The sequence below is a fragment of the Lithobates pipiens genome, unplaced genomic scaffold (assembly GCF_037356315.1).
Source record: "Lithobates pipiens isolate NorthernLeopardFrog02 unplaced genomic scaffold, aLitPip1_a1.2 Scaffold_23, whole genome shotgun sequence".
NCBI lineage: Eukaryota > Metazoa > Chordata > Amphibia > Anura > Ranidae > Lithobates > Lithobates pipiens.
The window spans coordinates 50,305,265-50,332,005 of NW_027507785.1; the positions used below are offsets into that span (position 1 = coordinate 50,305,265).

Sequence of the window (26,741 nt, forward strand, 5' to 3'; positions counted from 1 at the left end):
TAGTGTAAACACACAACACACCACACAGTACAAACACAGTCCCCACATATGTCCCCAAAACACACATGTCCCCAAAACATACATGTCCCCAAATAATAAAAACACATGTCCCTAATAATAAGAACATGTCCCCCACATATGTCCCACTAAAATCACATGTCCCAATGATTATCTGCACACATATGTACATGATCATTTGCGTACATATGTCCGTGATCACACAAACCAATTATTATACCAAAAACATGTAGCAGAATACATTTTGGCTTAAATTTATGACAAAATTTGATTTTATTGAATTTCAAATAGAAAAAAGAAAATATTGTTTTTTCCCCAAATTTCCGCTTTTTTTGCGCTTATATCGCAAAAAAAAAAAAAGGAGTCGTGAATAAATAACACCAAAATAAAGCTCTATTTGTGCGAACAAAATGATAACAATTTCATTTGGGTACAGTGTAGCATGACCGCGCAATTGTCACTGAAAGCGCGAGAGAGATGAAAGCTGAAAATTGGGCTGGGAAGGAAGGGGGCGAAAGTGCCCGGTATTGAAGTGGTTAAAAGGATAAATAGACAAACAGGAAAAAGAACCTGCTCTATGTGTCTGGGCCACAAAAATCTCCTCCTCGGATACCGGTGCTGGCTCAGTAGGCAAAGTAGCATGTAGAAAGAAATTTAATCCAGATGGCCGCACTCCAACAATAATTTCTTTATTAGTTAAAAACCATACAGCAAGAGATGGAATCAACAGCTAACATGTTTCAAACAGTAACTACTGGTGCTTACTCAGGCAGCTATGAGTGCACCTCTGCTCTTATTCATCCCAAAGGTGTTCTATCGGGTTGAGCTCAGGACTCTGTGCAGGACAGTCCTCCCCCCCCCCAAACTCGCTCATCCATGTCTTTATGGACCTTGCTTTGTGCACTGGTGGGCAGTCATGTTGGAACAGGAAGGGGTCGTCCCCAAACTGTTCCCACAAAGTTGGGAGCATGAAATTGCCCAAAATGTCTTGGGATGCTGACGCCTTAAGACCCCTTTCACACTGGGGCGCTTTTCAGGCGATACGGCGCTAAAAATATCGCCTGCAAAGCGCCCTGAAACAGCCGCTGCCTTCTCTCCAGTGAGAAAGCCCCGAGGGTTGCGGTGCGCTTGCGGGACGGTCAAAAAAAGTCCCGCAAGCCGCATCTTTGGAGTGCTGTAGGAGCGGCGTATTTACCGCTCCTAAACCGCCCCTTTTCATAGAAAACAATGCACAAAGCGGTGCTTTGCAGGTGGTTTAAGCCTTTTTTTTGCTGCTAGTGGAGGTTAAAACTGGCCCACTAGCGGCCGCTAAATATAGCACCGCATTAGCCGCAACGCCCCAGTGTGAAAGTAGCCTAAGAGTTCCCTTCACTGGAACTAAGGGGCCAAGCCCAACCCCTGAAAAAGAACCCCCCCCCCCCCCCCCCCCACACACACCATAATCCCCCTCCATCAAATGATTTGTTAGAGGGGGGATCCAGAAGTGTATTTCTGAGGTCAGGCACTGATGTTGGATGAGAAGGCCTGGCTCGCAGTCTCTGCTCATATTGATTCCAAAGGTGTTCTATGGGGTTGAGGTCAGGACTCTGTGCAGCCCAGACAAGTTCCTCCACCCCAAACTCGCTCATCCATGTCTTTATGGACCTTGCTTTGTGCACTGGTCCAAATCAGAAAGGGTGGAATTAAAGAGCAGTGCAAGCACGTCCCTTCCCTGCCTCTCCACTTCTTCCAATCAGAGAACACTTTGCATTCATTCACAAAATGAAAAGCAATATCTGAATGGTGTCCAATATGAGTGGCCAACCAACTCTATGCACAATGTATCAGGCCGGCCAGCTTGGCACGGAACCTGGAAGCATGTGGAGGGTCTCTGTAGTAGCAGCGTCTACTAAAGCGACTTCCAGCAGCACTGGCCAGGTATGGTATATACATAATTACACTGATCCCAGCTAACTAGGTTTAAAATATACCATACCTGGAATTAAGTTTGAAAGCTGGCCTTTTAGTTCTGTCAGCCTCCAGGGAGCCTTTCTAGTCAAAACAGATTTTGAAGCATTTTTCTTATTAGCGGTAAATCTTTTCCAGCTGAGTATTAAACAGCTAATATACATTTCCTTACCAACTCAGTTGTTAGCTGTTTTTATTCCTAGACGAGCTCCAAAAACACAAAAATAACGAACGAGTTACTGTTAACCCCTTGCAGTGATTGTAAAGCTCTACTTTTTCATTAAAATAATAAACTTGTTCTACTTACCTGCTCTGTGTAAGGGTTTTGCACAGAGCAGCCCCGATCCCGCTCTTCTGGGGTCCCCCAGCTGGCGATTTAGGCTCCTCCTCTTCCCCCCACCCCCCCATAGGCGACCGTTTGCTATGGGGGGGTACACGGGCATGCTCAAACCCGAGCTGGGCTGTTTCCATCTATTCAGGCACACAGCCCAGCTCTCAGCCCTGCCCCCTGTCCACAGGTTTTGACAGACAGCAGCAGGAGCCAATAGGAGAGAGAGGCTGCTGCAGACATGCACATCACTGGAGCGAGATTGGGCTCAGGTGAGTATTTAGGAGGGGGGGGCTGGGGAAAGGTGCACATAAAAGGTATTATACCTTAAAGTGATGTAAAGGCTGATCTTTTTTCTCTGGATTTGCACAGAGCAGCCCAGATCCTCCTCTACTTGGGTCCCTCTTCGGTTCTCCTGGCCCCTCCCTCCTGTTGAGTGCCCTCACAGCCAGCAGCTTGCCATAGGGGGAATCCAAGCCAGCCGAGTTATAGCGGAGCCCTTGTTGGGCCTGCCCCCTCTCTCTCCTGAGTCTCAAGGCTGGAATGGGCTACAAGACCATCGCCAAGCAACTTGGTGAGAGGGTGACAACAGTTGGTGCGATTATTCGCAAATAAAAGAAACACAAAATAACAGTCAATCTCCCTCAGTCTGGGGCTCCATGGAAGATCTCACCTCGTGGAGTTTCAATGATCACGAGAACTGTGAGGAATCATCCCAGAACTACATGGGAGAATCTTGTCAATGATCTCAAGGCAGTTGGGACCATAGTCACCAAGAAAACGATTGTTAACACTACGCCGTGAAGGACTAAAATCCTGCAGCGCCCGCAAGGTTCCCCTGCTCAAGAAAAACACATGTACAGACCCGTCTGAAGTTTGCTAATGAACATCTGAATGATTCAGAGGAGAACTGGGTGAAAGCGTTGTGGTCAGATGAGGCCACAATCAAGCTTTTTGGCATCAACTCACCTTGTTTGGAGGAGGAATGCTGCCTATGACTCCAAGAACACCATCATACATGGAGGTGGAAATATTATGCTTTGGGGGTGTTTCTCTGCTAAGGGGACAGGACAACTTCACTGCATTTAAGGGACGATGGACGAGGCCGCGTTACATCAAATCTTAGCGGAGAACCTCCTTCCCTCAACCAGGGCGTTGAAAATGGGTCACGGGTGGGTATTCCAGCATGACAAAGACCCAAAACACACGGCCACGGCAACAAAGGATTGTCTCAAGTAGAAGCACCTTAGGTCTTGGAGTTGCCTAGCCAGTCCCATAGAAAATATGTGGAAGGATCTGAAGGTTCAGGTTAAACTTCAGCCTCGAAAAACCTTAATGACTTAAGAGGGGATCTGCAAAGAGGAGTGGAGACAAAAACCCTCCTGAGATGTGTGCAAACCTGGTGGCCAACTACAGGAAACGTCTGACCTCTGATTGCCACCAAGGGTTTTGCCACCAAGTACTAAGCCATGTTTTGCGAAAGGGATCAAATACTTATTTCACTCATTAAAATGCAAATCAATGTATAACTTTTTTGAAATGCGTTTTTTCATAATTTTCTTGAATTATTCTCTCTCTCTCTCTCTCTCGGTTAAAATAAACCGACCAATAAAATTATAGACTGATCATTTGTCAGTGCGAAAACTTTCAAAATCAGCAGGGGATCAAATACTCCCTCACTGTATATTTACAGTAGAAGTGAAGGAAAAAGGTGGGCTACCCTTTTTTAACCACTTCCCGACCAGCGCACGACGATGTACGTCGACAGAATGGCACGGGCAGGCATATTGGCGTACAGGTACGTCCAATACTCAATGCCGCCCTGTCATCGGGAGCGCGCCGCCGGCGGCGCACTCCCGCGCTGGTCGGGACCCCCGTGAGTCCGGTCGCGGGACCCGCGGACTCGATCGCCGCGGGCATCCCCGCGATCGTCTCACGGAGCGGCCGAATGGAGCAAATGCCGAGTAAACAGCATTTCTCCATTCTGGCTAGCAACGAGTGACGCTGATCTCTGCTCCATGTGATTGGAGCAGAGATCAGTGTTCACTAAATGAAAGCCCAACCCCCCCACAGTTAATAACACACCCCTAGGAACACTTAACCCCTACACTGCCACCCACTGGTTAACCCCTTCACTGCCAGTGTCATTTACACAGGAATCACTGCATTTATATAGCAGTGATTAATGTATAAATGACAATGGTCCCAAAAATGTGTCAAAAATGTCCGATGTGTCCGCCACAATGTCGCAGTCACAATAAAAATCGCTGATCACCGCCATTACTAGTAAAAAAATAAATAATAAAAAATTATTAATAAAAATGCCATAAAACTATCCCTATTTTGTAAACGCTATAACTTTTGCGCAAACCAATAATCGCTTACTGCGATTTTTTTTTACCAAAAATATGTAGAAGAATACGTATCGGCCTAAACTGAGGGAAAAAAATGTTTTTTTATATATTTTTGGGGGATATTTATTATAACAAAAAGTAAAAAATAATGCGTTTTTTTCTAAATTGTCGCTCTATTTTTGGTTATAGCGCAAAAAATAAAAAATCGCAGAGGTGATCAAATACCACCAAAAGAAAGCTCTATTTGTGGGAAAAAAAGGACGTCAATTTTGTTTGGTAACCACGTCGCACGACCGCGCAATTGTCAGTTAAATCGACGCAGTGCCGAATCGCAAAAATGGGTCTGGTCTTTGACCAGCAAATTGGTCCGGTCTGAAAGTAGTTAAAAAAAAAAAAAATAAATAAAAAATCCCCTTTTTAAAAGGGACACCTCATCAAGATGGGATAGCCCACTTTTCTTCCTCACTTCTTTATGTTTTGTTCATATTTCATGTCTAGAGGTTTTCAACCACTTTAAAAATGCTTCAAGTACAGAAAAAAAATAAAAAAATACCCGATATCCAAAATCCTCTCTACAAACACTAAAATAAATCCAATAAAACTAAACATGGAATCATTTTATCCAAACTTCTGCGAATACATTTCTAAATCCATCCTCACGCCACTCATACTTAAAACGTGTTTATAAAGAGTCTCTATGGCAACAAAGTCTTTATTTATTTTTTTTTATACGAAACGCAAACTGCGTCCGCCACCCAGTGCGTTTGAATATTCGGCCACGTGAAGTACACACGTTTGGCGACGGGCGCAGTTTGCGGTGTTCATTTCAAAAAGAAAGACTTTGTTGTCATAGAGACTCTTTCTAAGCACGTTTTTAAGTACACATAAGAGGAGTCAACAGGGATTAGACTTGTATCCACAGGATTTCGGGTAACATTATTACATGTTTGCTTTTTTTATAGGATTTATTTTATTGTTTGTAAAGAGGATTTATAGAGACTTTAAGTGTTGTTTTTTTGCTATGTACATTTGGATACCAGTCTATAAAGATCTACAACACAGCAGCTGATCAGTCAAATAACAGATAGTCATTTTTTTATTTTTATAGCTTATAAGTAGTTGTTTTTTATTTTTGTTTTTTAATGAGAAAGAGAAAAAATATCTGTGGATCTGCCAGAAATCCACGATGTTCCTATCCTTTTTGGGGTTGCCGAGGTATTAGATTTTGAATACTTATATTGAGCCAGCTTGGCTCCATGTAAGGACTCATTTATACCTGCTTTGACCTTAAACACACATTAAACACTTAAGCCCCGGACCATTTGGCTGGCCAAAGACCAGAGCACTTTTTGCGATATGGCACTGCATCACTTTAAATGACAATTGCGCGGTCGTGCGACGTGGTGCCCAAATAAAATAGACGTCCTTTCTTTCCCACAAAGGGTTTTCTTTTGGTGGTATTTGATTGCCTCTGCGGTTTTTATTTTTTGCGCTATAAACAAAAAAAAGCGACAATTTTGAAAAGAAAAACGCATTATTTTTTACTTTTTGCTATAATAAATATCCCCCAAAAATATATATATAATAAAACATTTTTTTCCCTCAGTTTAGGCTGATAAGTATTCTTCTACATATTTTTGGGGGGAAAAAAATAAAAAATCGCAATAAGGGTTTATTGATTGGTTTTCAAAAAAGTTATAGCGTATAGTTATCAGCTCTGCCGATTCCCTACTCAGTATTAACCCCCAGCACTACTGATCCCCCCCCCCAGCTATACTGATCCCTTACTCAGTAGTAACCTTCAGCTCTGCTGATCCCCCGCTCAGTATTAACCCCCAGCACTGCTGGTCACCAACCCAGTATTAACCCCCAGCACTGTTGATCCCCACAGCTATAATGATCCCTCACTCAGTAGTAACCTTCAGCTCTGCTGATCCCCCAACTCAGTATTAACCCCCAGCACTGCTGCTCACCAACTCAGTATTAACCCCCAGCACTGCTGATCCCCCCCCCCCCCCAGCTATACTGATCCCTCACTCAGTAGTAACCTTCAGCTCTGCTGATCCCCCACTCAGTATTAACCCCCAGCACTGCTGATCACGAACTCAGTATTAACCCCCAGCACTGCTGATGCCCCCCAGCTATACTGATCCCTCACTCAGTAGTAACCTTCAGCTCTGCTGATCCCCCACTCTGTAGTAACCCCCAGCTCTGCTGAGCCTCTGGTTTTCTGATCCTCTTCTCCCCCTGCTCATCCCGTTATTTTGCTCCAATGGTGTGCACCACATGTGACATCTTGTAGTTTCTCCTGCTCCAGTCCCTCAGCTTGCTGATCCTCTGTATAATGTACACATGGCCTTCTCTGAGGTGGAGATCACAGCAAAACCCCTCCTTTCACCTTCGTTCATTTAGAGAATGCCTTTGTATTTAGTGGGGGGAAAAAAACTACCATGAATGGCAGAGGTGCTGAGCAAGTAACCCCCATGTAGTTACTGTGCAGAGAGGAAGATGCTTGCGCAGAACCCAGAAGATCACATTTATCACTGTAGACATACTAGACATAAATGGATTATCCTTGGTAATCCAATCAAGGTTCACTTGGACATTGGAGATCTTCCACAATACAGTAATTGTCTCATTTGATTCAATGCACTATGAGGCAGGGTGGCACAAACTCTACCCCTCAGAGTGCATCTGCCCTTACTGCCAGTTTATAAAGCTGGATGGTGTAAAAGAAAAAGCCATTGTCAACCAGAATTCCTCTGTAGATTTTTTAGGGGTTCCTTGAGCTGTGGATGATTACCCTCCAATTTCATGGTGCCTACATGGTTTTAGGGCCAACGCCACTTAGAGCCAGCTGCGTGACACGGATTGTCTTTTAAGCCGTTTGTAAGGAGGGCATTTTTCCCATTTTCCCAATGTAAGGAGCAATCTTTCCACTGACCCCCAATCTAAGGGGCATTTTGCCCTCTAGCCACCAATGTAAGGGGCATTTTCCCATTGTCCACCAATCTAAGGAACATTCTTCCCACAGATCACCAATGTAAGGAACATTCTTCTCACTGATCACCAATGTAAGGAACATTCTTCCCACTGATCACCAATGTAAGGAACATTCTTCTCACTGATCACCAATGTAAGGAACATTCTTCTCACTGATCACCAATGTAAGGAACATTCTTCCCACTGATCACCAATGTAAGGAACATTCTTCTCACTGATCACCAATGTAAGGAACATTCTTCCCACTGATCACCAATGTAAGGAACATTCTTCCCACTGACCACCAATGTAAGGAACATTCTTCTCACTGATCACCAATGTAAGGAACATTCTTCCCACTGATCACCAATGTAAGGAACATTCTTCCCACTGACCACCAATGTAAGGAACATTCTTCCCACTGACCACCAATGTAAGGAACATTCTTCCCACTGATCACCAATGTAAGGAACATTCTTCTCACTGATCACCAATGTAAGGAACATTCTTCCCACTGGTCACCAATGTAAGGAACATTCTTCCCACTGATCACCAATGTAAGGAACATTCTTCCCACTGACCACCAATGTAAGGAACATTCTTCCCACTGATCACCAATGTAAGGAACATTCTTCTCACTGATCACCAATGTAAGGAGCATTCTTCCCACTGATCACCAATGTAAGGAACATTCTTCCCACTGATCACCAATGTAAGGAACATTCTTCTCACTGATCACCAATGTAAGGAGCATTCTTCTCACTGATCACCAATGTAAGGAACATTCTTCCCACTGATCACCAATGTAAGGAACATTCTTCTCACTGATCACCAATGTAAGGAACATTCTTCTCACTGATCATCAATGCAAGGAACATTCTTCCCACTGATCACCAATGTAAGGAACATTCTTCTCACTGATCACCAATGTAAGGAACATTCTTCTCACTGATCACCAATGTAAGGAACATTCTTCTCACTGATCACCAATGTAAGGAATATTCTTCCCACTGATCACCAATGTAAGGAACATTCTTCCCACTGATCACCAATGTAAGGAACATTCTTCTCACTGATCACCAATGTAAGGAACATTCTTCTCACTGATCACCAATGTAAGGAGCATTCTTCTCACTGATCACCAATGTAAGGAGCATTCTTCTCACTGATCACCAATGTAAGGAGCATTCTTCTCACTGATCACCAATGTAAGGAACATTCTTCTCACTGATCACCAATGTAAGGAACATTCTTCCCACTGATCACCAATGTAAGGAACATTCTTCTCACTGATCACCAATGTAAGGAACATTCTTCTCACTGATCATCAATGCAAGGAACATTCTTCCCACTGATCACCAATGTAAGGAACATTCTTCTCACTGATCACCAATGTAAGGAACATTCTTCTCACTGATCACCAATGTAAGGAACATTCTTCTCACTGATCACCAATGTAAGGAATATTCTTCCCACTGATCACCAATGTAAGGAACATTCTTCTCACTGATCACCAATGTAAGGAACATTCTTCTCACTGATCACCAATGTAAGGAGCATTCTTCTCACTGATCACCAATGTAAGGAGCATTCTTCTCACTGATCACCAATGTAAGGAGCATTCTTCTCACTGATCACCAATGTAAGGAACATTCTTCTCACTGATCACCAATGTAAGGAACATTCTTCTCACTGATCACCAATGTAAGGAACATTCTTCTCACTGATCACCAATGTAAGGAACATTCTTCTCACTGATCACCAATGTAAGGAACATTCTTCTCACTGATCACCAATGTAAGGAGCATTCTTCTCACTGATCACCAATGTAAGGAACATTCTTCTCACTGATCACAAATGTAAGGAACATTCTTCCCACTGATCACCAATGTAAGGAACATTCTTCTCACTGATCAATGTAAGGAACATTCTTCCCACTGATCACCAATGTAAGGAACATTCTTCCCACTGATCACCAATGTAAGGAACATTCTTCTCACTGATCACCAATGTAAGGAACATTCTTCTCACTGATCACCAATGTAAGGAACATTCTTCTCACTGACCACCAATGTAAGGAGCATTCTTCTCACTGATCACCAATGTAAGGAGCATTCTTCTCACTGATCACCAATGTAAGGAACATTCTTCTCACTGATCAATGTAAGGAACATTCTTCCCACTGATCACCAATGTAAGGAACATTCTTCTCACTGATCACCAATGTAAGGAACATTCTTCTCACTGATCACCAATGTAAGGAACATTCTTCTCACTGACCACCAATGTAAGGAGCATTCTTCTCACTGATCACCAATGTAAGGAGCATTCTTCTCACTGATCACCAATGTAAGGAACATTCTTCCCACTGATCAATGTAAGGAACATTCTTCTCACTGATCACCAATGTAAGGAACATTCTTCCCACTGATCACCAATGTAAGGAACATTCTTCCCACTGATCACCAATGTAAGGAGCATTCTTCCCACTGATCATCAATGTAAGGAACATTCTTCTCACTGATCACCAATGTAAGGAACATTCTTCCCACTGATCACCAATGTAAGGAACATTCTTCTCACTGATCACCAATGTAAGGAACATTCTTCCCACTGACCACCAATGTAAGGAGCAATGTTTCCACTGACCTCCAATCTAAGGGGCATTTATTGCCCTCTAGCCACCAATGTAAGGGGCATTTTCCTACTGTCCACCAATTTAAGGAGCACTCTTCCCACTACCTACCAATGTAAGCATCATAGTTTCCACTGACCAACAAAGTAGGGAGCATTCTTCCCACTGACCCCCAACAAATTGGTTATAGCAGGGGTTCCCAAAACCTGAAAGGCTTTGTCTGGGATAAAGAGGTTGGATAAGCCTGTAGACATTGTACCCGCCCTGTACAGACGAAATGCTGCTAAACCCCACGAGGACCCCGATGACTACGGCTGTGGATGAAATAAAGATGACTCATAGGAAAATAAACTGAACGGCTCTCTGATAAAAGCACAGATGTTATAGACAATAATAACGGTTTAGCATTTGATTTTATATGTTGACTGAATTGTTTTTATTACACTATTCATTTCCTCTCTGTGCACTTTCTGGTTTATTACATGTGGGTGAAGGAAACAAACCTGAACTAACATACTCTGAACATTCTCTGACAACATTTTTTTTTTCTAATGCAAACAAGTTGTGTAGCGTCTTAATATGGGAAGCCAGTGCTGAGAGAATATGGGGACGGCAGCTGCTGACCTGCCTCTGAAAATACTAATTCTCTGGCTGTCATCCTAATCCCGTGATTCTTGGGGCACTGACCAGGAAAAACGACAGATTAGAAATATGCATAAAAGTGGGAGAAAAAAAGAAGCACACCATATAGAAACCTAAAAAAGTGGCAGCAGAAAAAAAAAAAAAAAAGAAAAAAGTGGTCCATCAAGTCTATTATTTAACCACTTCAATACCGAGCGCTTTTACCCCCTTCCTGCCCAGACCAATTTTCAGCTTTCAGCGCTGTCACACTTTGAATAACAATTACACGGTCATGCAACGCTATACTCAAACTACTTTTTTTTTAAAAACAGACAGAGCTACCTTTTGGTGGGATTTAATCATTATTTATTTTTTGCTAAGCAAACTAAAAAAAAAAAAAAGACAGAAAATTTTGAAAAAAATAAAGTTGTTCCGTTATAACATTTTGTAAATAAGTAATTTTTCTCCTTCACTGATGAGCACTGATGAGGAGGCACTAATATGCAGCACTGATGGGCATGCACTAATATGTGGCACTAATTGGCACTGACAGGCATCACTGATAATCAGTGCAGATGTCCCCCCCACTGAGGAAAGCTGCATATTGGCTCACCTCTCCTCACACACTGTCAGCGTGAGGAGAAGAATGGCGATAACCGGCATTTCCTATTTACACTGTGATTGGACACAGCTGATCACATGGTAAAGAGCCTACGTCATAGGCTCCTTACCGTAATCGGTGATGCAGTAAGTCCGAGCTACACACGGCCCCACTAATCACCATGCTGAGTGCCCCCTGGATGAGGATGCTGGGACTGTGACATCATAAGGGGCAGGGTCGTCATGTGACATTACAAGGGGCGGGGTCACCATGTGACATCACCCGTGACCCCGCCCCTTGCCCATATATAAGTCCCCGCACAACGCGTCGCTGCCATTGCGGCCAGAGAGCGTCGTGTCAACATCACAAGGAAGGAGAAGAGAAGAGAAGAAGGCGGCGGCAACAGAAGACCGGGCCAACGCTAGTAAAAGAGCTATAAGATAGCGGAGGCCCGGCAAGAAGAACCGAAGAGCTATTAAGGGGGGCTCCCAGATTCCGATAAGCCCCTCCCACCCGCAGACCCAGACAACCAACGGCCAGGGTTGTCAGGAAGAGGCCCTTGTCCTCAACATGGGGACAAGGTGCTTTGGGGTGGGGGGGCCTGCAGCCCCCTCTTCCCCAAAGCACCCCCTATTTTGAGGGCACGCGGCCTGGTACGGCCCGGAGGGGGGGGGGGAGGGAGCTCTTTCCCACGCCTTTTCCTGACCGGCCGTCGGTTTGTTCGCCGGATAGTCCGATCGTGTGTACGCAGCATTAGAGTCTTTCACCCATTGTTGTTTGTGCTAATTAACCCTGCAATTGTATGAAGGAGTTCTGTGTTGAGCTGAATGATAATGTGTAGTGTAGTTAGGGAGTCACATCGGCTGCTTCAAGGGATTGGTTAATTAGCTCATGTTAATTAGGTTTCTGGTTAAAGTTGTATTGTTAGAGGGGGACCTCCTCTTCTACTGTATATAAGATTTGTATTTTGGTTTTAATAAAACAGTCCATGTTCAGCAACTAAACAAGTATTGTCTTCTTTTGTGCTTGTGAGCGGTTGGAATATCTGATATCTATATTCAGACTGGGAGGAAGTGGTATATGACGAAACCACTCAAGAAGATGAGAGACGTTTCGTTACAATCACCATATGGACTTTGGTGTTTTAAATATGGTTTACATAGTGTGTCAGATTCACATCTACATTAGACAGCTCAACACTTTTTCTTTATATTATAATCATCTAATTGACTGATCAATCCATTCAGTTCTAGTAAAAAGAACGTTGGAGTTCAGCTTTACCACCACAATGCTACCCACCACCGCTAAAAGAAAAATTAAGTGGGATCTGCCCTCCTCCGTCTAGGTGGCTCAGATCAGAGGGCTGTAGGGTTGCTACCTCATCCCTTTAAGCCTGAACACATTAATTACACAGGTTCTATGGCTGTGTAAAAGTGTGTGTGTGTGTGTGTGTGTGTGTGTGTGTGTGTGTGTGTGTGTGTGTGTGTGTGTGTGTGTGTGTGTGTGTGTGTGTGTGTGTGTGTGTACACACACTGTATATAACTGCATATTCCCAACTGCTGCCTGTATCTCTCTCCAGTTATTGGAACATAACTTGGTATCCCATGCAGGTAACCTAAAAGCACAAGCACACTCCTCTCTATTTAGAAGAATTTACCACCTTTTGCGTTTCTCAGAATCCAGTCACTCTAATGGTCCGCCGCCAGACACCAGAGGTCAATTACAAAGAGATGATTCCACTTTTCAATCAGGAGAAAATAAATTGCTTTTGTGTTCTCTCTTCTCATCCGTTGCCACGTGTTGTGAAGGGAAGAACACGAAGGACTTTGATATAAGAACAATTTTGTGCAGATTACAGAGCATGATATGCTGCTCTGTTTCTACACAATGAGCTGCTGAAAGGACTCAATACAACCCATTAAAGCTGAGGTTTAAACCGTCCTTTTCTGATTTCGCCACCGCAGGCAATTCCTGGGCCCCTGTGCTTCCCTATGCAATACAGGCTCTCCTCTATATGACACTTCTCTCCCGACATACTCTGCACTGCTGTGTGCTCTTCGGCCTTCCTCTATCCAACCCTCCGCTCCCAAAATACTCTGCACTGCTGGAGGACTCTGCTCCTTCCTCTATCCAACTCTCCTCTCCTGAAATACTCTGCACTGCTGGAGGACTCTGCTCCTTCCTCTATCCAGCTCTCCTCTCCTGAAATACTCTGCACTGCTGGAGGACTCTGCTCCTTCCTCTATCCAGCTCTCCTCTCCTGAAATACTCTGCACTGCTGTGGGCTCTGCTCCTTCCTCTATCCAGCTCTCCTCTCCTGAAATACTCTGCACTGCTGGAGGACTCTGCTCCTTCCTCTATCAAGCTCTCCTCTCCTGAAATACTCTGCACTGCTGGATGACTCTGCTCCTTCCTCTATCCAGCTCTCCTCTCCTGAAATACTCTGCATTTCTGTGGGCTCTGCTCCTTCCTCTGACTCTCCTCTCCTGAAATGCTCTGCTGGAGGACTCTGCTCCTTCCACTACCTAACTCGCCTTTCCTGAAATAATCTGCTCCTTCCTCCAACTCACCTCTCATGAAATACTCTGCACTGCTGTGGGCTCTGCTCCTTCCTCCATCCAACTCTCCTCTCCTGAAATACTTTGCACTGCTGGAGGACTCTGCTCATTCCAGTACCTAACTCTCCTTTCCTGAAATACTCTGCTCCTTCCTATAACTCACCTCTCTTAAAATACTCTGTTGGTGGAATTTTCTCCTTCCTCTATCCAACTCTGCACTGTTAGAGGACTCTGCTCCTTCCTTTATAACCCTCCTCTCCTGAAATACTCTTCATTGCTGTGGGCTCTGATCCTTCCTCTATCTGACTCTCCTCTCCTGAAATATTATGCACTGCATGAAGACTCTGCTCCACTCCTTCCTCTATCTGACTCTCCTCTCCACTTCTGTGGGCTCTGCTCCTTGCTCTATCTGACGATCCTCTCCTGAAATACTCTGCACTGCTGGGGGACTCTGCTCCTTCTATCCAACTCTCCTCTCCTGAAATACTCTGCCCTGCTGGAAAGTTCTGCTCTGTGCTCTGACTTTCCTCTCCTGAAATACTCTCCCTCGCCCCCTCCTGTCCATATCCTCACTGCAGTTGGGGATTTTGCAGAGCAGTGTTGGCAGCTCTGCACATGCTCAGTTTTTGTGAGTTTTTATGCTGAGCTTGCAGGATGCGGTTTGCAGGACTTTTTCTAGTGTCCCGCTAGCGCACCGCCCGGGTGTGAAAGCACCCATTGCAATGTGGTGAGTTTTAAAATAAAAATAAAGGGTTTAGGTCTCAGCATCCCCCCACACCACCTCCCCCCCCTTTTACTTACCCAAGCCCTCATTTGATCCAGCGCCATGCACAGCTGCAGCTCTTCTCTCCCCTCACTTCTGGGTCCCACTGACCAAGAGCCATAGGCTTCCATTTCTGTCAATCAAAGCCAGTAACGAGGAAGTGGGGGGCAGACCAGAGATCTGCTGTCTGTGTCAATGAATGCAGCAGTTGGGTTTGGGTGCAAGCACACACATGCCCCCATGGGTAGTGGCTTCCTATGGCGGTACTGGACAGAGGGGAGGGGCCAGTAGCGCTGGCAGGGGAGCCGAAAAGAGAAGGTTTGCAGCCGTTCTCTGCAATTCAATTGCATAGAGTAGGTAAGTATATACATGTGTATTTAAAAAAAAAAAATGATTGACTTTTACAAATCACTTTAATCATAGCTCCCCCTTGTACTTACCCGAGCCGGTCTCGATCCAGCGGTGTGTACAAGAACAGAGGCGCTCGCTCTCATCTCACTGGAGTGTTGTTGTTTAAAGGGATACTTTGTTTTGCTGCAATTAGTGAAACAAGGATGCCGCCATACCTGATTGTGGATTTAGCGAGTCGCACTGTGAATTGTACATATGCACATATTCCTGGTGTCGCCGAATCATCTGCTGCTTGGTGCCGTGAGTGGACAGGCCAGCCTCCTTCATCCTCTTCCGTAGGTCTCGTTCCGACAGAAGATTGTACACCACTTTGGTGATGGGCCTCCGTTTCTGTCCAGAACTGCATTTGTTAAGAGAGAGAAAAGAAAAATAAGAGAAGGTCCTGAAACTAGGGATACACAGATAGTAATTTTTTTTTTTTTTTTTACGATTACCGATACTTTTTTTTTAGTACTCGCCGATACCAATTACCGATACCTACCGCAACTGTTTTGTTTTCACTTCAGCTGTCAGCAATGGTACAAAGCATTGAAAAGTTATTTACAAAATTCGATTTTTTTAAATTTTGCGCTATTTCAATCTGAAATGTGTTAATATATGTTTAAAAATATTCACTAACAAAGCAAACAAAAAATTTTTAATTGTTTATTGTTTATAAAATAGACGTGAAAAAAAAAAAGCAGGAAAATAATTAGATGGGGAATAGGGAGTTAATTAAGGCTGATTAGAGTAAATTAAGGGTTAATAAGGGATTAAACAGAGGAACATTTGTTCATCGCTTTGATCTGCAGTTGAAGAAACAGAAAGTTTTAAAAAGAAACAATGTTTCTTTTCATTTTAGTGTTTCAGCAGCTGAGCAATGTTGTTAATAAACATTGCTGGCTGCTTCTTTTTTTTTTTTTTTTGACAGCTCCAATTACCGGACTTCTTTAACACTTCAGCTGTCAACAGGGGAGACCCGCTGACAGCTCAAAGAACCGAGTATGAAAGTATCGGTTTCAGGTATCGGTGCTTGTACAAATACTCTGTATCAGCACTGATACTGATACTAGTATCGGTGCAACCCTACCTGAAACTCCATTATAAATAATCTCTATACCTCCAGCTCAATATTCTTCATGTTGCACTAAGATTTTGTTCATAATGGCGGTGGATGTGGAAGGTATCCAACTCCCAAGATATTCGCCAAGCTTCGTAAACACTCTGTGCACACTGTTATTCTGCTGGGAAATTGATGGCACTCGGCAGACTCCTCGTGTACAGTAAATATTTATGGTGTAATGTAGAGTTATGTTCGAGGGAATCTGATCTGCACAGATATGAGCTGCTAGAACAATAAAAAAATGTTCTGCTGAAATGAAAATTAAAACTAGTTTTTTCTTGTTTTGGACAATGGTGCCATTTGTTTTTACATACTAGGCTTCATAAAAAGTGGGCATTTAGGCCTGGTGCATGAGGCTCTGGTGTTTATCTATGGCTGGAGGGTACATGTGCACCAGCCCCGATTTCAGAAACCTACAAAACTCTGAGAGTCAGACAGCTGATGGCCCTCCACGGTGCACCCAGTGGTACTTCTGTTTAGGGCAGTGTGCACCCAGGGATGAATGCCTGGGTCGCAGACTGCTTGCGTTCTGGGCATTTGTCCCCAGGCACATACAGTCCTAAACATACATACCACTAGGGGCACTGCCCGACCCCATCCAGCCACAGAAACTGCTATCCCCTGCTAGCACCTTTCTATATGGGTGTAACATGTTACAAAAGGTGAACTTATACTTTAAGGCAGGGGTCTCCAAAATGCGGCCCGTGGATCGAATGTGGCCCCTTGCTTGGTTTTATCCAGCCCCTGGGGCACTATTCCTTTCACTGATATAAGGTACTTATTCCTTCAACTTACACCAAACATGGGGCACTATTTCTCCCACTGACACAGACAATGGGGTACTTATTCCTTTCACCAGAGATGATTTTGGGGCGCTATTCCTCACACTGACACCAATAAGGCAATTTTTTTTTTTTTTTACTCCCACTAACCAAAGTCTATGGCATGGTTTACTCCCTCTGATTCTAGGGCATTTTCTACTCCCACTGGCCACAGTCCGACCTCCCCAAAGTTTGAAGGGCAGCTAACTGACCCTTTGTTTGGAAACCCCTGCTTTAAAAATGGTTGCTTAGCCACTATAATACAATTCATTTCATTTGGCCCTGGTCTATCACCTGAAATTTCTGGCTGATCCTGCCTGGCTATACCCTTTCCCTGTAAACTGACAACGGTTTATCATGGCTGCTGAGCCCTGACGCCCCCCCCCGCTGAAGTTACATTGAACTTTAACAGTCTGTGCCTTATAAAATCAAGCCATTCTATGCCTGATTTCAGAGCGCCGCTTGCTGCTCAAGTGACCGGCCGCCTCTTTCAACCTGACAGCGGCCGAAAAAAACCCGCTGACGTCAGGAGGAGAGGCGGCCGGTCACCTGAGCGCTGCTCTGAAATCAGGTATAGAATGGCTTATTTTTATAAAGCACAGACACTGGGGCACACAGCATTATTAAACAGAGAGGATAGTGTGAAACTGCTGATGATGGAGGCACGTAAACTGACCACGGTGTCAGGGCTCAGCAGCCATGATAAACCGTGATCAGTTTACATGGGGGAGGTTATTGCTCGGCAGAATCAGCCAGGTATTCCAGGTGTTAGGCTGGATTCACACCTATGCATTTTTTGTGCTTTTTGCATTTTGCAGATTTGCAATACAGTCCATTTAACATGGTTTCCTATGGAACACGTTCTGTAGTGCAAATCTGCAAAATGCAAAAAGCACAAAAAAATGCCATAGGTGTGAATCCAGCCACAGGGGGCCAAATGACATAGCATAGGCACTGTGCTGTTATACATTCTTTTTAAAACAGTGGTCTCCAAACTGCAGCCCCAGGGCCAGATGTGACCCTTTCCTTGCCTCTATCTGGCCGTTGGGGCACCATTTCATCCACAACTGACACTAATGATGGAGCACCATTCTTCCCACTGACACCAGTGATGGGACACCATTCCTTCCACCGATACCAACAATGGGGCATAAATTGCTCCTACTAAAACTAATGATGGGGCATTTGAGGCTAGGGCATGTTCTACTCCCACTGGCCCTCCTGTTTATAAAGTTCGGAGTTCCCTGCTTTAAAGGAACAGGATAATTTTTTTTTAATTTTTTTAGGGTAACACTTTAAGGTAAAAAAAAAAAAAAAAAAAAAAACGTGCAGCTTTAGAACCATATTATGTAAAAAAAAAAAAAAAAATAATAATAATAATCGCACCATTGGCCAAAGCGATAAAAGTCATTTTTATTTTCGTTTTAACACCTTTTTTCATCGTTCTAGCAGGATAATTTACATTTGCACGCTTGCTTGATTTGCCTACATGTGTTGCATTCTTCAAGTGTGCCAAAAGTACATGTGGATTGCTCATATCTGTTCAGAAATAAATATAACTGTACGTTTCACCAAAAACATTTACTATTCTATTCCTGATGGTCACTCACGAGCACCTACCACATTGCACTGGCAAGTTTAATCAATTCCTGCCAGGCGGGGAGCGTATGCAGCGAGGCTGTCAGACTTCCCTCCCAGTACGCAATGTTTATCTGACGGCTGGAGGAATTTCACGGTCTGGGTTTTGTTTTGCATGAAAAGAATAAAAGTGGAAATCACAACAGGCTGCTGAAAATTCAATTACCTTAAATGCTATAAAGGTGTGGGAATATCAATACATGTGTTTTTACTTTGCTGTACCATTGCAGAGAAACGGGCGATACATCAGCCAGAAGTCAGCGAGTGCTGGGAAACGTACATAAATACAGACTGTGGCTAGATGCCATTTTCTCAGCTTTAGGTTGTGGGCATATGAGCTGTAAAGTAAATATGTGGCCAGGCTACAGACATTCAATTATTTACAGACCTTTAGCAAGCAATGAATGAGCTTTAACGTAAGCGCTCACTGACCACTGGAGCTGCAGGCACTGTGGAGCAATTCAGTCTCAGTTTACAACAGAAACTCTCTTTCGGCGGCTCGGCTTTCCCCCGATTTCCAATCCCAGCACTTAGGCTAGGTTCACACTAGTCAACGCTCTGAAAAGTGATCCGCAGTGCATTGCCCCGCTGTTTCCTCATCTTCCAAACAGCAGTTTATAATGAGGCTAATGTGCAGCTCCTGGTTGCAGAGTGAGCCCATTGACTTGAATGGCAGGATTTGACAGATCTGCCGTCTGTCAATTCAGTATGTCGCACTAAATTTGATGCAGCACGAAGTATTGTGGTCATGGCATGTGAACAGCCTCCCCTGGCTGTTTAACCTTCAAGTGGGCAGCCAGGTGGTGGTAAAACCGTGGCTCAGCTGGTTGTATTTACTGCCACACCAGTGCTGACTCGGCAGCTCATCTCACCCTACCAGCAATGATTTAACAGCTCAGCAGGGGAGCAGCGCGAGTTGAGCTGCTGCGACGCTGCAGGAAGGGGGCAGCAGCTGGAGCTGAGCTGCTGTGGCACTGCAGCAAGGGGGAAAACAATTTTGAATGAGCTGCTGTGGTACTGCAGAGAGGGGGCAGCAGTTGGAGCTGAGCTTCTGCGGCACTGCGGGGAGGGGACAGCAGCTGGAGCTGAGCTGCTGTGGCAGCTCTGCACATGCTCAGTTTTTGAGTTTTTATGCTGAGCTTGGAGGACTTTTTCTAGTGTCCCACTAGCGCACCGCCCGGGTGTGAAAGCACCTATTGCAATGAATGGGAGGCAGTTTTCAGGCGCTATTTCTAGCATTAAAACGCCTGAAAACTGCTACAGTGTGAAAGGGGTCTTAAGGTAAACAAAAACCTGCATGTAGCTCCCCCTGGAATTGAGCTGCTGTGGCACTGCAGCGAGGGGAAAACAATATTGAATGAGCTGCTGTGGCACTGTAGAGAGGGGGAAGCAGTTGGAGCTGAGCTGCTGTGGCACTGCAGCAAGGGGGCAACAATTTTGAATGGGCTGCTGCGGCACTGCAGGGAAGGGGCAGCAGCTGGAGCTGAGCTGTTGTGGCACTGCAGGAAGGGGGCAGAAGCTGGAGTTGAGCTGCTGTGACACCGCAGGAGAGGGGGCAGTAATTTTAAATGAGCTGCTGCGGCGCTGCAGGGAGGGGGCAGCAGTTGGAGCTGAGCTGCTGCTGCAATGCAAGGAGGGGACAGCAATTTTAAATGAGCTGCTGCGGCACTGCAGAGAGGGGGCAGCAGCTGAAGCTGAGCTGCTGTGGCACTGTAGAGAGGGGGCAGCAGTTGCAGATGAGCTGCTGTGGCACTGCAGGGAGGGGGCAGCAGCTGGACCTGAGCTGCTGTGGCACTGCAGAGAGGGGGCAGCAGTTGCAGATGAGCTGCTGTGGCACTGCAGGGAGAGGGCAGCAGCTGGAGCTGAGCTTTGATGGCACTGCAGGGAGGGGGCAGCAGCTGGAGCGGAGCTTCTGTGGCACCACAGGGAGGGGGCAGCTGATGGAGCTGAGCTTCTGTGGCACCGCAGGGAGGGGGCAGCAGCTGGAGCTGAGCTTCTGTGGCACTGCAGGGAGGGGGCAGCAACTGAAGCTGAGTTGCTGTGGCAGTGGTGAGTTCAGAAAGCAGATGGAGCTGAGCTGCTGAGATCTGCTGGAAGATGGGAGCAGAGATTTTAGCAATTGGGTTTAAATATAAGATTTTAGCTAGTGGGTTTACATTAACTTTAAAAACAGTAGGGGAAAAAAAAAAGACAGACAATCTAGTTAAAGAAAAAAAAATTGCTGTTTTTAAATAATTTAACTAAAATGAGCTGAGCTTATTAAGACTCTCCCCGCCCGTGCAATAAAGTGCTGTAATGAAATGGATTATTGAACTGTGGATTGTGTTTGTTTTCATATAAGTGGTGTAATTAGGAAGTTCTTTGACAGAGCAACAAATCAATCCAAGGAATCTGGCACAAAATATAAAAAGGATGTTTATAACTCAGCCAAAGATCTTTCACAAAGTGCACTTCATTTTTTTTTTTTTTTTATACTTAAATACAAGTTTAAAGCCGAGCCTCCGGGCACAAAGCTCTGATTTAAATATATTTCCCAATAGCCACAAAGAATATACTGTAAATCCAATTTTGTGTGTACTATATGTCTTCACAAGTTCAGATATTACTTTGTAACGTATCAGTGACATCATCACTGTGCTGTACATAGTCTGTACAGAGAGCAGAGCTCTGGGAGGGACCCAGAAGGCCCCACCCACTACAGGAGGGGGCGGAGACAAGACCAGTCCCCCTGCACCAGAGAGAGAGGGCAAAAGTGAGCTGTTTTTATTACAGGAAGTCTCACACTGGATTACTGCACAGATCTGGAAGAAATAGACCGAGATTCAAGAAGACGTCACACAATGAATGGATTTAGAAAATATTAGCCTATCTTTAGTGCATACCGGCAAAATACAAGCAGAATAAACTTCAGATTTAAAGCACAACGTTAATGGTTAAAGTGAACCTTAACTACTTAAGGACCGGAAGGATCTGGCCCCTTTAATGACCGGGCCATTTTTTGCGATAGGGCACTGTGTCGCTTTAACTGACAATTGTGCGGTCCTGCGGCGCTGTACCCAAACAAAAAACTTACGTCCTTTTTTTCCCCCACAAATCGAGCTTTCTTATGCTGGTATTTGATCACGTGGGCGTTTTTATTTTTTGCGCTATAAACAAAGACCAACAACCTTTTTTTTGCTACAATAACATATCCTAAAAATATATATATAAAAAAACGAAATTTATTCATCAGTTTAGGTCGATATATTTTCTTCTACATATTTTTGGTTTAAAAAAATTGCAATAGTTTGTACAAAAGTCGCATCTACAAACTATGGGATAGATTTAGGGACACTTTAATTTTTTTTTATTGTTTTTATTAGTAAGGGAAGCGATCTGCGATTTTTGGTGGGACTGTGACATTACGGTGGACAAATTTGACCCCAAATTACACTTTTTGGGGACCAATGACATTATTAGTGATCAGTGCAATAAAATTGCACTGGGAGGGAAGGGGTTAACACTAGGGGGCGATCAAGGGATTAAGTGTGTTCCCTCAGCGTGTTCTAACTGTAGGAGGGGTGGGCTACCAGGGACATGTCTCCTGTCAGAATGGGGATCCGCTTGTTTACACTGGTGGATCCCCATACTGCCTCTGTACTAGGCAATCGTAGGTCGCCAGGGGACATTGTGTCTGTCCAACCCACAAGCAGGCTCCCACAGCGTGAGCCTGCTGACCGCAACTGCACCTACCACATCGATTCACGCAGGAGAGCCGACCTGCCCCCGTATAACGACGGAGGCTGGTCGGCAAGTGGTAAAAGTGATTGTAAAGGGGAAAAAAAATTAAAAATCTCTATACTTACCTGCTTTGTGAAATGGAATTGCAGAGAGCGGCTCGATCATCATCTTCTTGGGTCCCCCGTGGCGCTCTTGGCTCCTCCTCTGTCCACTGCCAATGGGGGCACTAGTGCATGCTCGCTGCCGCGTTCATTGACACAGACAGTGGGTCACATCCCTGTAACCCCCCCCCCCCCCCCCCGACTGACAGCACTGGGAGCCGATGGCTCCCGGTGCCCCAGCAAAGCCAGTGAGACCCGGAAGTGAGTGGAGAGAAGAGCTGCAGATGTGCACAGTACTGGATCAAATGAGGGCTCAGATAAGTAAAGGGGGAGATTAGGGGTCATATTTGATGCCTAATTTTTTTTTTTTTTTAACTTAACACAAGGAATGCATTAGGGTAAAAAAAAAAAGTTTAGTCTTTAAAATCACTCTAACTTATGTGTGGATCGTGTTCATCCCAACCCTAGAGGAGGAGACTTTGATAAGGCTCTCCTTCAACAGGAGCTGGATATCGAATTTGAACGCTACCTTCCCACCAGGCCTGAATGAGGTCTTTAATCTCAAACCATTCTTACCAGGCTTCTCCGCTGGAGATTTTGATTGGGACCTGTAAAGCTCATGTTACTTTCTATCTTTCAAGCTGTAGGCCATATCCTTTTATTTTGATTAGTGTAATCATTTTGTATTCTCTCCTTTGGGGCCTTTTCTTTACTTGGGCTTGTTATGCAATCGTGGGCTCCCTTCCTGTGAGTCCGCACTTGCGCAATTGGGGCACTTTCACCCTGCCGCTGGTCGCTGCCCGTCTGCTGTGTCGGCAGCTCCGTCGACGTCTGACATTCAATCAATCGGTTCAATCAATCGGATGACCCTGCCGATCACCTACTAAACACTACCTTTACTCATTGGATGGTCACTGTATGTTCAAGCTTGGCCCCTCCCCCATATGTCTTTTATTAGCCAGGTAGGTTTGTATTCACTTTTGCTGCACAGCCCGAATGGCATACACGCCTTATATCTCTGCAATATAAGATATTAAAAACCAGACAGGTGAGCATTACTGGCGTATTATCTCTGGACGTTCCGAGCACTGCCCTCTCTGGTTGACTTCTTACTAATGAAGAAGTCCGTCCAAGGGGTGCAGCTAATTTGGTTTTTCATACACTGGCTTTATATTGAGCCAACTCCTGGCACTTTTTTGTAAACATACTTATTGCATTATTTTTCTTCTTCTCTATGTTAGGTTCGCTTGTCCAAGCTTTTTTTGGCTTAATCCTTGTGAGCATTGATGTGTTGTGCGGTGAGGCAAGCGCTGCTACCTTCCAATATATAGTTGTAGCACTGACCCCCGAAGGAGCGGCTGATTTAATTGGGCTTACCGTTACCTTCTAGACCTTGTGTATGTCTAGGGGTTTCCCCGAGATAGATGGTCCAAGAACTGCAGAGACTGACAGCAGACCCACTTAACCGGTTCCCAACCAGCGCACGACGATGTACGTCGACAGAATGGCACGGGCAGGCATATTGGCGTACAGGTACGTCCAATATTCAATGCCGCCCTCCCACGCTGGTCGGGATCCCCCTGAGTTCGGTCGCGGGACCCGCGGACACGATCGCCGCGGGCATCCCCGCGATCGTCTCACGGGACGGCTGAATGGAGGAAATGCCGTGTAAACAGAATTTCTCCATTCTGCCTAGCAACTAGTGATGCTGATCTCTGCTCCATGTGATTGGAGCAGAGATCAGTGTTCGATAAATGAAAGCCCAACCCCCCCCACAGTTAGTAACACATCCCTAGGAACACTTAACCCCTACACTGCCACCTACTGGTTAACCCCTTCACTGCCAGTGTCATTTACTGTATAAATGACAATGGTCCCAAAAATGTGTCAAAAATGTCCGATGGGTCCCCCACAATGTCGCAGTCACAATAAAATATATAATTAAATAAATAAAATAAATAAAAAAAAATAAAAAAATCGCTGATCGCTGCCATTACTAGTAAAAAAAAAAAATAATAAAAAATTATTAATGAAATGCTATAAAACTATACCTATTTTGTAAACGCTATAACTTTTCCACAAACCAATCAATAATCGCTTATTGCGATTTTTTTAACCAAAAATATGTAGAAGAATACGTATCGGCCTAAACTCAGGGGAAAAAAATGTTTTTTTATATATTTTTGGGGGATATTTATTATAACAAAAAGTAAAAAATAATGCGTCTTTTTCAAAATTGTCGCTCTATTTTTGTTTATAGCGCAAAAAATAAAAACCGCAGAGGTGATCAAATATCACCAAAAGAAAGCTCTATTTGTGGGGAAAAAAAAGGACGTCAATTTTGTTTGGGAGCCACGTCGCACAACCGCGCAATTGTCAGTTAAAGCGACGCAGTGCCGAATCGCAAAAAGTGGTCTGGTCTTTGACCAGCAAAATGGTCCGGTCTGAAAGTGGTTAAGGGATTTTTATTTGCAAGATGAATAAATGAAACACCGTCTCTCAAAGTAGGGTTAGAGGGTTTAGGTAGGAAAGTCCAGGTACTCTTGGAATGAAGTCAAATAGATAAAAGAGTCTCTCACATTAGGAAATCCAGAGAATAGACATTCACAGCTGGATCCTGGTGCCAAGGTTCGCCATCACTGGAGTAGACCTTCAGCAGAGGGGGAAAGCACTGGAGCTGGGTGTAAGGTAAGTGGTAGAACCTATGCTGTGTGCCCCCCACCCCCATAATAAGCATTTAACCCTTGCAGAGCGAAGGAGTGGGGAAGCCAACTGCAAGGGGGCATTTTTTTTTTAGAATTCTTGGGAGTTTAATTTAATTCAAAATGATTAATGCTTCACAGGAAGAAGACAGAGTGGTCCGGGTCCTTTATTCCATTATCAGATTTTATGCTTCGGATAAGCTTCTTTTCCAGCTGCAGCGGGCACAAAATGTCATTGAGAAATGTACAGAAGAATTGGAGTCCTTGTGATGGCATCTATCTTTGCTTATCAACAAACATACACTCCGGTCCTGACATGAGAGAGGACTATTCCCTCTACAAATAACAACCAGAGCAGGCACAGGCATTATCCAAAACGCACGGTACGACAGATCACCTGTGTGCATTCAATCTGTCCTCTAGTTAGCTTAGCATGTCTGTTCAATAAATCAACTGTCTGCTTACAAGACGCACTCCGCTCGATCGCTCCGCATGTCTTCTTGGCTCTTCTGTCTGTATTGTGACAGATGAAATGTCATTATCCACCGACAGGAACAGAAGAAGCAGAGAGGTTGCCCTATAGAAACACACTAAATAATTTGGTGGAACAAAAAAAAAAAAAAAAAATGCAGAAAAAAGGCCAAAAGCTTGACGCTTCTATGGTGCTGGGTGCAGAAGCAGAACCCTACAGGCCTGATGCGCTTCCTCTCTTATATAGGGGACCAAAAGTCCTCTATGTGATACTATATTGTCATGACAGGTTCTCTTTAGGCCGCTGACGTCTCCCCTGCCAAGCATTGAAGCTAATGGAGTGCGGATCACATGCCATTAGCTTCTTCCCTGACCACGGCAACCAGGAAAAGTGACAGCCAAAACAAGGTAGGAGAGGTCAGCAAACGGACTTTCGCTGGTCTTCCACCCCTCTATCAGCAGCACCCGCAATGGCAGTTCCAGGTCCACAGGTGGGACAGCGGAGCCCAGGAAACATGCAGGGGGCCCCACACAGGGGAGAGAACAAATGTACTATTATGGGTGTACAGCCACCTTCAAAAGGCTAGCCAATGATAGTGCCTGTGGTTTCCCTGAAGCCCATATTGTCCCCATGCCTGACTTGCTATGCCTTGTTCTGCACTGTGTCTCTGGGTGCAGGCAGCCATGCTGATAGAGGAGCAGGGCTTTGCTGATATATCCATAACAAGATGGAAGCAGGGAGATCTTTGCACCACAGGTCCTCAGGCACAGCTTTCTCTCCAGCAAGGGGAATGGTGATCAGCACAGTAGTTACATCAACAAATCGCACTCAAGTTCTCCTGAGCTTAGCAATTAGAGGCAGCAGTGCCTTAAATCAGAGGCCTCCAAACTAAGGCCCGAAGGCCACATCCGGCCCACAACAACTATCCATGAAAATAACACGACTGACTGGCAATGGATGTGCCAGT

General features: G+C 44.7%; 1 protein-coding gene across 2 annotated transcripts in view; it reads right to left on the bottom strand.

Annotated features, from left to right (window-relative positions):
• The window catches only part of RAD18 (RAD18 E3 ubiquitin protein ligase), a 406,657-nt gene that overhangs the window by 246,065 nt on the left and 133,851 nt on the right, over positions 1-26,741 (bottom strand). For both annotated transcript variants that reach the window (XM_077451576.1, XM_077451575.1), the window contains exon 7: positions 15,374-15,558. In XM_077451576.1, coding sequence (XP_077307702.1) covers positions 15,374-15,558 — 185 coding nt within the window. The remainder of the gene's footprint in view (positions 1-15,373; positions 15,559-26,741) is intronic.